This window comes from Erinaceus europaeus, chromosome 11, assembly GCF_950295315.1.
Source record: "Erinaceus europaeus chromosome 11, mEriEur2.1, whole genome shotgun sequence".
In the NCBI taxonomy this organism is placed as follows: domain Eukaryota; kingdom Metazoa; phylum Chordata; class Mammalia; order Eulipotyphla; family Erinaceidae; genus Erinaceus; species Erinaceus europaeus.
In genome coordinates, this window is record NC_080172.1 from 50,770,983 (window position 1) to 50,782,835 (window position 11,853).

At 55.7% G+C, this 11,853-nt stretch overlaps 1 protein-coding gene across 1 annotated transcript; it reads right to left on the bottom strand.

Moving 5' to 3' along the window:
• Positions 1-875: 875 nt before the first annotated feature.
• HDGF (heparin binding growth factor) lies at positions 876-11,520 on the bottom strand. The gene is made up of 6 exons (XM_060201634.1): positions 11,161-11,520; positions 3,865-3,941; positions 3,599-3,737; positions 2,796-2,981; positions 2,324-2,553; positions 876-2,213 (listed from the first exon to the last, which is right to left on the bottom strand). The coding sequence occupies exons 1-6, from the start codon at positions 11,245-11,247 to the stop codon at positions 2,207-2,209; spliced, it is 726 nt and encodes a 241-aa protein (XP_060057617.1). The 5' UTR covers positions 11,248-11,520; the 3' UTR covers positions 876-2,206.
• Positions 11,521-11,853: the final 333 nt, after the last annotated feature.

Sequence of the window (11,853 nt, forward strand, 5' to 3'; positions counted from 1 at the left end):
GCTTATTAAGACTGTCAAAAGATCTTCTAAAGGAATGAACCAATGTGAGCCCTTCCAATTCTAGGTCATTTGGTTACAAAATGTCAGGTCTGAAATGAAGCTTAATATACTTAATTCAGGGGATACTATAAGGACTCCACCCTATCTGCTTCCCAGCCCCTAGTCACTAGTTAATGGTGAGAGGAATCCCTAAACTTTGACCCATGGCTTTAGTGGCTGTGTCTGACTTGAGGATCCTATCACAGGCAATGTGGAGGGTTGAATTATTCAGTGCTTTTTTTTTTTTCCTGAGGTGCAACAGGCTCTATTTATGCAGACTTAAGTTTCACCATCTCAGGTTCTGAGAGACCTTTCATAAACCATGGCTGGGTAGCAATAGTATGATGCATGGTGTAGTTGAGTCTGTAACCCTGCACTCATGTAAAGCTTTGGCTTTTTTTTTTTTTAATTTACGAGAAAGGTAGGAGAAAGAACCAGACATCACTCTGGCACTTGCTGCCTGCTGCCGAGCGATCGCATTTGGGACCTCATGCTTGAGAGTCCAAAGCTTTATCACCGCGCCACCTCCTGGACCACTGCTTTGTCTATTTCTAACAGCATGAGAAAGAAGAGTCTGGCTCCTCAATCTAAAATGATTAGGAAAACATTTGCAGGTGGGGTAAGGGGGTGGAAAGCAAAATGGTTATGCAAAGAGACTTTCATGCCTGAGGCTCTGAAGTCCCAGGTTCAGTCACCAGCACCACCAGCCAGAACTGATCAGTGCTCTGAGGAAAAAAAGAAAAAAATTGCATTCCTCCCCCCCAATTCCCCATGCTTAGTTGACAAATACATTGTGCCCCCCCCCACACACACACACACAAGAATCAGTCAGAATATAGTAATCAACAGGTTTTATTTTCCTAGAACTGAAATCATCTACCATTCTCATAGCTAAACTTCCAAAGCTACAGTCGGCCATTTTTCATCAGAGCCCAAGGAAGAGGAGCAAGAGTGAAAAAGAAAGACGAGATGGAAGAGAGTCATGGAGACTACCAGAAAGAAGGTGAGGAAGGGTGCTTATTCCCTCTGGTTTCTCAGTGGCTTACAAAGCAGATGCGACAACACTGAGGGGACCAGGTTGGGGGTATGTGGATGGGAAGTGACACTATAAGGAACACCAGAGCCCCAGCTACAAAGAAAAGTTATCAAGCCCCAAGTAGAGGGGGGCCTCCCAGTGCACCTCAGAAATGGGGACAACAATTGGGAAGAAAGGAGTAGAGTGGGGGTGGGATGCACAAAGGGATGGGGCCTTTTAATTTTTTTTTTTTTTGTAATTTTCTTTTATTAAAAACATTTCCTAAAAAAATGTGTCTTTTCCTGTCTGGGTGACATATGTAACTACTGGCTGGCCTCAAGCACTGTGCGGAAGGAGGAGGCAGGTAGTTAGGGGTCTCCCCAGGGCACCTCCTCTCTGGTCTGAGATCTGATGGGGTGGAGGGCACTACCCACTACCTCCCACTCTAGGGGAAGTCAGTCCTTTCCATCACAGGTGCCTGGCCCAAACTACAAGGAAGACCCCAAATCTTTTGATGATAAATTCTAACTCCTAGAACTCTTGGAGTCAGAAGTGGAAGAGTAGGTCTTGTTAATCACCAAGATGTACGGAAGGAAGTCCCCTCCCCGCAAGGTGTCCCATTTTCCCCTGAATCTAGGCAGCTGGGCAAATAGGTGTGGGAGCAGGAGGCAGGAGCTCCAGGTGCCACCCTCCTCCCACCCCCTCAGCCCTCACTTGACCCCTCCTCCCACCCCCCAAAGGCCTTTGCTCTTCAGCCTCCATCCTGTCCACTCCTACTCACATCCCAATCACCCAGAGGTCCAGAATACTGGGGAAGGAGAGGGGGGTGTCAGGAGTTGAAACAGCTGGTCCCTAGGAAGCCCTGGGAAACAGCTCCAGGCAGGAAGGGACAGTCGTCCCATCTCAGCCAAGGGAGCAGAAGACATGGCCTTGACTCAAGAGTACAGGGGCATGGGACAAGGAGGTGAGGGTCAGGTGACCTGCCCCCACAAGTCAATTTCCATGGGCTCGGCCTGGAGGGCAGAGTGGGTGGCAGAGTGGGTGAGGGAGGGTGGGGAGGGGATTCCCAGTTTGCAGGCCATGGCCAGTTTCCCCAGTAGCACCCAGACAGCAGCAGGAACGGGGCAGGGGCTCCTCTTGAAACATTTGTGGCTACAGGCTGTGAGGGAGGGTGGGAGGGGAGATGGGTTAATGGTGTGCCCAGCCAGAGTCCGTCTCCTGGGGACACCCCCAACCCCCAGCCCAGTTGCCAGGACAGTGCTTGCTCACCTCTCATGATCCCTGATGCCTGGGGCCTCAGAATCTTCCTTGGCAGTCTCTTCTTCCTCATCGTCCTCCTCCTCCTCTTCCTCCTGAGAGGGCCCCCGACCTGAACTCGGCTCAGCGGGGATGCTGTTCTTCTCAGCCTCCATGGGGAGGGGCCTCTCTCCCTCACAGGCAGCCACCTCCTTCTCCTCTCCTTCCGGGTCTTCCGCCTCCTTGGGACGTTTGGGGGAGTCCTAGGCAGTGGCAGAGGAGGTGGGCTAAGCTGGGATGGGAGGACACTTCCCCCTCCTCTACCCTTGACCCTTCTGGGGCACACCCACAAACACCTTCCCCCTAGCCTTCTGCAAGTGGCCATGTCCTGGGTCCCATCTTCTGGGCCAGGCTGGGGGGGGGGGGGTTTGTCTCTCTCTGGAGCTCCCCAGGAGAGGTGGGATTGTGTCCTTAGCCTGGCACCCCACCCCTCCTCGGGGGTTACCTCCAGCAGGTCCCCGGCTCTCCTCTTCAGCAGCCCCTTCTCGCTCTTCTCCTTGGCGGGCTCATCGATGACCAGCTTGCCCTCCTCGTCACTGCTGCCCTCAGCATTGCCCTTTTTGTCACTGTCGCCCTCTGGGACTTCAGGCTCAGGCTCAGGCTCTTCCACGAGATTCTTTTTCTGAGAAGACTGCGGCAGAAATGGCAAGGGCTGAGTGGCTCCAGCACCTGCCTTGACAGGCCCCCTCCCCAACCCTCCCGCGGCCACTCGCTCCTTCCTTCTCCCACCTCACCCCCACCCCCACCCAGGTGCCCAGTCTCACGACTGATTTGAGACCCACCTCTGTCGGATTAGCCCCCAGGTAAACCCACTGGCCGGGCAGGCAGGGCTCTGTGCAGGAGGGGGGAGGGCTGGAGCAGGAGGCAAAACCTCGGGTCAACTTCTCCCAGAGGGAGCTGGGACCCTTTCCCCGCCGCCCCCCGCCCCCCACCCTCCCGCCTCATCCTGCCCGGCTCACAGGCACCTCCTCCAGGAAGCCTTGGTGGGAAGAGTCAAGGCCAGGTTCTCTCCTCAAGCTGGGCCCAACACAGACCTGCCCACTTACCGCCTCCATCCTCCTCGCGCCCCCCAGGCTGCCACTACACCATCAACCCCACGGCCCTGCAGAGGACTCCCATCCTTACCCGCCCACCTGTGTGTGCCTGCTCTCAGCCCCTCCTACAGACAAGTGTGGGACATGGGCCGGGCTCCTGAACGTGCAGCTACACCTGCCATCCAGGGTGTCTCCACGGTAGAGGGCAGCTCACCTGGTAGCCAGAAGCCTTGACCGTAGGGTTGTTCTCGATCTCCCACAGCCCCTCGCTGAACCCTTTCCTCTTGTTGGGCTTGCCAAACTTCTCCTTGGACTCCTCGTAAGGGAAGAGGTCTTTGGGGCCCAGGAATGCCCTGGTGAGAGATGGGAGACTGTGCTCTCGAGCCCCGAGTCACCTCTGAGCTGTGCAGCCCAAAGGGGAAGGGCATTGCCACCAGGCCCGGCCACCCAAGGCCAGCCCCACCATGTCCCCTCACTCACGTCTCATGGGTCCCAAAGAAAAAGACTTGGTATTTGTTGGCCGTTGATTTCACTGCGGCCTCGGGCATCTCGTCAATCTGAAAAAAGAGAGATAAGTAAATATCCACAAGTCAGGACATCAAGAAATCAAGTCAGAATGGTAACAAGTAGATGTATTCTCTAAGAATCTATAAGCTTCTATACAAGAGAGAGCTGGGAGATCACCAACGTGGTCTGGGACCCAGTCTAAGCACTGGAGCTCTGCTCAACAAAGTCAGACAGAGTGTCTGGCTGAAACCCGGAGCTCACCTACCACTCTAAAAGTAGATACTCATTTTGCCTTCCAATATGTCCTGGCCACACAGCCCCACCTTGCCTTCACCTTTGTCTGAGAACCTCCTATCTCTTGGTCACCTCTTGCCTAGACCAGACCTTGTGTGTCCATTGGGTCCCACTACCACACAAAGCAAAATGCAGCTTAAATGGGAGCACAGTAGTTCAGCCCCTTGCTTAGACTTTTCAGTGGACTGGTATCACTTCTGGGCCTCCCTGGTCACCTCTCCTTCATAATGTCAAGTTCTGAAAGGCAGCTGTGCCACCAATACCCTTATGATTGCAAGTATCTTAACTCAACTTCCCTCTGCCTCTTTCCTCGGCTATTATACAGACAGTGCTGGAATTTTAGCCATAGGATTGGATCAGATAGTCACCATCCAGCATGTGTGCTTGCTTTTATTCCTTTATTTATTACTGGACAGACATAAAGAAATTGAGAAGGGAGGGAGTCCGGCGCTAGCTCAGTGGGCTAATCGCAGGTGGCGCAAAGCGCAGGGACCAGCGTAAGGATCCTGGTTCGAGTCCCCGGCTCCCCACCTGCAGGGGAGTCGCTTCACAGGCCGTGAAGCAGGTCTGCAGGTGTCTATCTTTCTCTCCCCCCCTCTGTCTTCCCCTTCTCTCTCCATTTCTCTCTGTCCTATCCAACAACAGCTATGACAATAACTACAACAAGCACAACAACAAGGGCAACAAATTGGGAAAAATAGCCTCCAGGAGCAGTGGATTCATAGTGCAGGCACCGAGCCCCAGCAATAACCCTGGAGGCAACAACAACAACAAAAAATTGAGAAGGGAGAGGGAGATAGAGAAAGAGACAGAGAGAGATCTAAAGCCCTATTTCACCATTCATAAAGCTTTTCCACTGTAGGTAGGGACCAAGGGCTTGAACCTTGGTCCTTGTGTACTGTGTGTGCTTAACCAGGTGTGCCACCACCTGGCCCCCATATGAGTGCTTCTCGAAATGTTGTACGGCCCCCCTCTGCTCCAGTCACACTCAACTCTCCACCTTCCAACCCCAACCACTGTAGCACACCCTCCAGATGCTCCATCTCTCCGTCAACTTCCCAGACAAAACTCTCTTTGCACCTCTCATACGAGATGTGTCAGTCTCAATTTTACAGCCATTCATATGGGACTCAACCTGCCTCGAGCTCAGATTGGTTTTTATCTGCAGCACAGAACCTAGCATGTATACTATAAAGTGTGTGTCTCCCCCCAGCTGAACTAATCTATAAAACAGACAAAATTAGACTACTCTAGGGCGGTAGCTCAATAGGTTAAGCGCACATGGCACAAAGCGCAAGGACTGGTGTAAGCATCCTGGTTCGAGCCCCCAGTTCCACAACTGCAGGAGAGTCACTTCGCAAGTGGTGAGGCAAGTCTGCAGGTGTCTTTCTCTCCCCCTGTTTTCCCCTCTTCTCTCAATTTCTCTCTATCCTATCCAACAACAACAGCTATGATAACAATAACAACTACAACAAGCGCAACAACAAGGACAACAAAATGGGAAAAATGGCCTCCAGGAGCAGCAGATTTGTAGTGCTGGCACCAAGCCCTAGTGATAACCCTGGAGGCAAAAAATAAAGAAATAAAATAAAAAGATTACGCACGTGGCGCAAAGCGCAAGGACAGGCGTAAGGATCCGGGTTCAAGTCCCCAGCTCCCCACCTGCAGGGGGGTGGCTTCACAGGTGGTGAAGCAGGTCTGCAGGTGTCTGTCTTTCTCTCCCCCTCTCTGTCTTCCCCTTCTTTCTCTATTTCTCTCTCTCCTATCCAACAACAATAACTACAACAATAAAAAAGGGCAACAAAAGGGAATAAATAATAATTTAAAAAATCTTAAAAAACAAAACAAAACAAAACAGGGAGTCGGGCTGTAGCGCAGCGGGTTAAGCGCAGGTGGCGCTAAGCTCAAGGACCGGCGTCAGGATCCCGGTTCGAGCGCAGGCTCCCCACCTGCAGGCAGGTCCCTTCACAGGCGGTGAAGCAGGTCTGCAGGTGTCTGTCTTTCTCTCCCCCTCTCTGTCTTCCCCTCCTCTCTCCATTTCTCTCTGTCCTATCCAACAACGACATCAATAATAACTACAACAATAAAACAAGGGCAACAAAAGGGAATAAATTAAATTAAATTTAAAAAAAAACAAACATGGCCCCCAGTGGTAGATCAGTATATGCTTTGGTGTTTCTATTTCTCTAGTTCTCTCTCTCTTTCTGGGTGTCTCTCTCTGTGTATATAGCAGCAGATCCTGAGCAGTGAGGTACCTCAGATGATAAAAAAAGTAATTAAAATAAAACCTGCAGCCTGGGAGGTGGTTCAGTGGATAAAGCATTGGACTTATAAGCATGAAATTCAATCGCTGGCAGAACATGTACCAGAGTGATGCTCTGGTTCTCTTTCTCCCTGTACCTCTATAATCAATAAATAAAATATTAAAAATAAATAAAATAAAACCTAGATGAATTTTAAAAAATAAAAATAAAAAGATTAAAAATTAAGACTACTGGGCAGGGGAGACAGCATAATGGTTAATGCAAACAGACTCTCATGCCTGAGGCTTCTAAGTTTCAGGTTCAATCCCCTGCACCACCATAAACCAGAGCTGAGCAGTGCTCTGGTGTTTCTCTGTGTGTGTCTCTCTCTATATCTCTCTCAAAAATAAAATTAATTAAAAAAAATTTTTTTTAAGACTACGCTAGCTGAAGACTCAGACTAAGTTAACTGCCTATTCCAACACCTCTTCATGCCCCCCAGGAACAGCCACCAGACTTCTGGAGATAGGTTTTCTTTTTTTTTTTTTTTTTTTTCCTTTTCTTGACCTTGTTTTTTCATTGTTGTTGTAGTTATTGTTGTTATTGATGTTGTTAGCTAGGACAGAGAAATAGAGAGACGAAGGGAAGACAGAGAGGGGGAGAGAAAGACAGACACCTGCAGACCTGCTTCACCACCTGTTAAGAGACTCCCCTGCAGGTGGGGAGACGAGCCGGGGGCTTGAACTGGGATCCTTATGCTGGTCCTTACGCTTTGCGCCACCTGCGCTTAACCCGCTGCGCTAACACCCAACTCCCTGGAGACAGTTTTTAAGTCATTAGCGGGGCGTCAAATTATTTCATTTGACAGATGAGGAAACTGAAGCACAAGAAAGTGATCTGTCTAAAATGACAAGGCAAGCAAGCACCGGCTAGATACAGCTCTGCACAGGCGAGTAAGTGAGGGGCGGGCAGCAATGAGGGCTACCAGGCCTCCAGAGCCCAGAGCTGAGCTGGACTACAAGTCCCAGCAGCACTTGCAGCAGCCTGGCGGTCGGCTTCCCGCCGGACAGAGGCCAGGTGGCCATGTTGACTGGCCCCAGACGCAGATAGGAAAGCGACAGCCAGGCCCAGCCACAGACCCACCCAGGGCAGAGTGCCCGCCTGGGGGCCTGGGAAACCAGAGGGCTGGGTGGATGGAAACCGGCCAAGACACACCCAGCAGAGTGGCGCGGCCCTGGGCAGGAATCTGGGGGGCATCTGGCTCCAAAGTCTTCAAGCTCTTGGAAACCTCCCCTTTGGCCCGTGGCCTCTGGGGACAGAGGTCCAGCCCCTCCCCCGCGAGACCTAACACCTCAAGGGCCTTTCCCCACTGCCTAGATTTTGGGGTGTGAGAACAGCGAGGTGGAAAGGCGCGGGGATACCCCCACAAACAGGATCCTCATTGCCATGGCAACCCGCCCCGCCCCCGGGGCCACTCAGCAACCTGGAATGCGGCCGCCCCTCCCCCCAGCACTCTGCTGATTGGGGAGGAGGGGATTGGAGCACACACCCCAACCCCCAGCTCAGTCTGGAACCTGGGGCCCAAGCTGTGCCCAAAACCATAGCTGGGGCAGGAGGACCCCCCACACACACACAGGAGGGAATCAGAGCTGGGATGAGGGTGGTGTCCTCGCAGGGTCACCTAACCCGGGACCACAAGCTCCCCACCCTCCTTTCTGAGGGGTGACACCTCCAGGGCTTAGGATCCCAGGAGGCAGGCTGAGCTCCATCTCAGCAAAGTCTTTGGCCTCTCCAGGCAGCTCCCAGACACTGGTGTTGGGGAGCTAGGGGTGTTCAGCTGGGCGCCCCAGAAACTCAGAGCTCAGCGTTCCCAGCCCACACCGGAGCACACAAACAGCTGGAAGCCACGTAGGATGAAAGGGGAGAAACTGAGGCTCGGGATACGTGGGCAGAATGCCCTGCGGAGCAGACAGCAGGGAGGCAGGGCAGGCAGAGGGAACTGAAGGATGTGACAGGGAACCAGGGAAGCTGCCGCCAGATGACCAATCTCTGGAGTGGGGGAGAAACAAAAGAATGGATGGGGATTATAAATAGACAGAACGAGACACACCAGCTCTGCCTGCCCCGCTGACTTGGAGCCAAGGGAAGGGTGGGTCTGAAGAACAGAGGGCGGACAGGGGCCCTGGTGAGGAGTACCTACCCCCAAATGGGTCACCCCACCCCCACCTCACCTTGAGTGTGGGCACCTGTGGGAACTGAATCCTTGCCACTTAAAGACTCACCCCCTCACTTTCCAATGGGAGGAAGCCCTTGTGTACTGGACTCTGTCCTCCAGGCTACAAGAAATATGTCTTTAATTGAGCTCACAAGGATTCTGATTTTACTGCAGGGCACCCCTATTAGGGTATTAGAGCAGCAGTGTGCTGCCTTCTCTGGCTTTTGGAAGTGAAGAGCAGTTCTTCCTCTGGGAGAGGATGTGAGGTCTCAGGGGAGGCCTGTACCCCCCGTACAAATGTGTGCTTCCCAGGCAGGGCTGGTACATCCAGACTGTGACTCAGAACAAGTGAGTCAGGGCTAAGTGGGTCAGAGTGGGGCCAGAGAAGTGTTAAGGACCCCCTATACCAGCCAACAGGGGAGGGAGCTCTGATCCTTCTCAGATACTCCAGGAATCCAAGCAAGTTACTTCTGGAAATATCCCCCACCCACCCATATCCACATAGCACCCAGGCCTCTGACCACCAAGCCTGGCCTGACCTGACCTAGGAACCGGAAAATCTGCGGCAGGAGACAGTTAGGGCTGAGAAAGTGTGGCAAACCCAAGAGGCAGAAAGAGAAGGGGAGGAGTGGAGGGAGGAAAAAACTGGTGAGGCCCTTGGGCTGCTCAGGTTTTCTGGGATTGTGAAACAGGAAGCGCAGAAGAGGAAGGAACCTTGGGGAGTGGGGGGGGGGGGGGCTTATGTGTCTTGGGAGGCTAAACTGCTCTGTGCTGGGAGATTCACCACCCCCACCACCCCCCAAAATAAAATAGGCAGGAGGAAGAGGGACAGGAGAAGATTACAATGAGTCAGTCACTCCATCATCTAGGCAGGTCGGGCTGACCGCATGGGCCCTCAGGCTGGGCTGGGGCTGGTCCACATGGAAACATAAGTATCTGTATTCTGGACCACCTCAGAGAAGCCAGGACCCCTCGGGCACTGCCCCCTTTAAGGCCTGTGGACCTCCCAGAGAGATGAGAAGATAAAAGCTGTGTTGGCTTTCTGGAAGGGTTATCTGGGTGACACAGTTCCACCTGTCACATCCACACCCAAAGGGTGGAGTCCCTATCTTTTGGGAGACCTAGGCTGTTCTCCCTCCCCCAGCCCTAATATTATCTAATAGGTTCAGGCTCCCACCCTCTGTCCTGCGGGCCCTGAAAGGGAAGAGAAGTACTGGATGGCACCTTCCAGCTCTAGGCTGGACCCTCATCCCAAAGGCCACCAGGAACTCAACTTCCTCACAGGGGCCAGTGTGGACTGCACTGTGCCACTCACCCCCCCGGGGGGGTTTGGTTTAATCTTGGGACTTTGTCCCACTCCCAGGAGGGAAAAGCAAGAGGGACCCAGTCCAGTTCTTGCCCTGACCACCAGGGCTTTGGCACCTGGGCTGAGAAGTCAGGCAGATCAAAAGTGCAGGGTAAAGTACGCAAGTGCTCACATGCCCCCACACACATGCACAACATGTGGCAGAGTGGCCATCTCCTCACTGCCTCCGACTGCTAGAGGGGGTCCCAGACGCCAGGAGAGCCCCCACTTATCTCCGCACCCCAGAGGCTGGGCTTCTAGAAGTTAAATGGAAGGAGGGGCTCAAGGCACATGGGACAGGGCACATTCCTCGGGAGAGGGTGCAGAGCGAGCAAGTTTCCTCCATGACCCTCCCCCGAATGGACCTGACACCCTGAACAAGGTAGCCTGAGACAACTTCCTAAGCTTAAGCCGTGAGCGATCCTGCACTTGCTTCTCGCTCCCAGGAGCCCCCTCCCTCCGCGAAGGTGCCCACACCTGCTACCTAAGGCCGCGCCATACGTTTTGCCCCCGTGCTCCTCCCAACCCCGCTCCCTCCACCTGTCTCGTCCTCTGGGGAAACGTGCTGAACAAGCCAGGCTGGGCGTTGGGGCCCCACCTTCCCACCTGGCCAGGTGTGGGGGGTGCGTACTGGTGCGCTCAATCTACCACATGGCAGCCAGAGCCGGCCAGGCAGGAGACTTCGCTCTTGGGGGCACAGGGAGCCGCTCGGGCTCCCCCCAAGCTGCAGCGGGGCTGGAGCTCCCCCCACACACCCCCACACAGGCCAGGGAGGCGTCTGCGCGGGAGGGCCGGTGACACCCTCTGCCGCCCCCCACCCACTCGACCCGCACTTCACACGTCTCCCGACGCCCCAAAGTTTTCCAGAGCAAGCTCCGCCTGAGCCCCGTAACGCTCGAAGAGGCGCTGGGCCAGGGGGTCTCTAGGGGGGTCCCGGAGGAGGCGCGGGGGTGGAGTCACTTCTGGCTGGAGCCCAGGCGGCGCGCGAGACCGCGGGGCTGGGGGGAGGGGGCGCGGGGACGCGACCTCCGACCCCGCGCGCCGCACACACCCCCGCGGCTGCGACCCCCGCCCCGGGCCCGCGGGCGCTGCCCGGCGCCCCCGCCCCACCCCCGTCCTCGTGGCGTTATGCAACCTGGGCCGGAGCCCCGGCGGCCGGCCGCGCAGCTTACCCGGGCCGGCCAGTGCGGGTAGCCCTTCATCTTGGCGAACACCAGGTCCCCGCACTTGTACTCCTTCTGCCGGTTGGATCGCGACATGGCGGGACTCCGGGCGCCGCGGGCCCCGCGCCGGGCGGGCAAGCGCGAGCCCAAGTTGGCGCGTGCGGCGGTGTGGGCGCCGCTCCGCTCCGGCCCCCGCGCGGCCCCCGCCTCGATGGCGGCCCCCGGCCCGAGCCCCGGCGCGGCCACGGCGTCTCCCCCGCGCCGCACGGACGGGGCGGGCGCAGGTCAGCGGCGGCGCGGAGGCGCGGCGGCGGCGCGCTCGTGCGGTTGTTTGTGTTTGAAATTCACTTGCTCCCTCCTCGGAGCCAGGCCGCTTCTGCCACCCCCCGCGCGGGCCCACTCCTCCTCCCTCCTCCCGGCCCCCTCCTCCCCCTCCTCCTCCCCGCCCCTCCCGCGGTGGTTTGATGCTTGCAGCCTCTCGACGCCCCGTGCCTGCCGCCGCGCGACGCCCAACCCGCGGCCGCCTAGCGGCGCGTGGCGGCCCAGGCGTGAGGAGCCGAGCGCTGAGAGCGCCGAGCGGGCTTTGTGTGCCCGCTGTCGGTGGGTGCCCGCCCGCCCGGGAGGAGCTGGCGCCGGGCTGGACGGAGCGGCCTGGAGCCCCTCCCCCAGCCCCACAGGCCGCCCGCCGCCGCCGACCTTCAC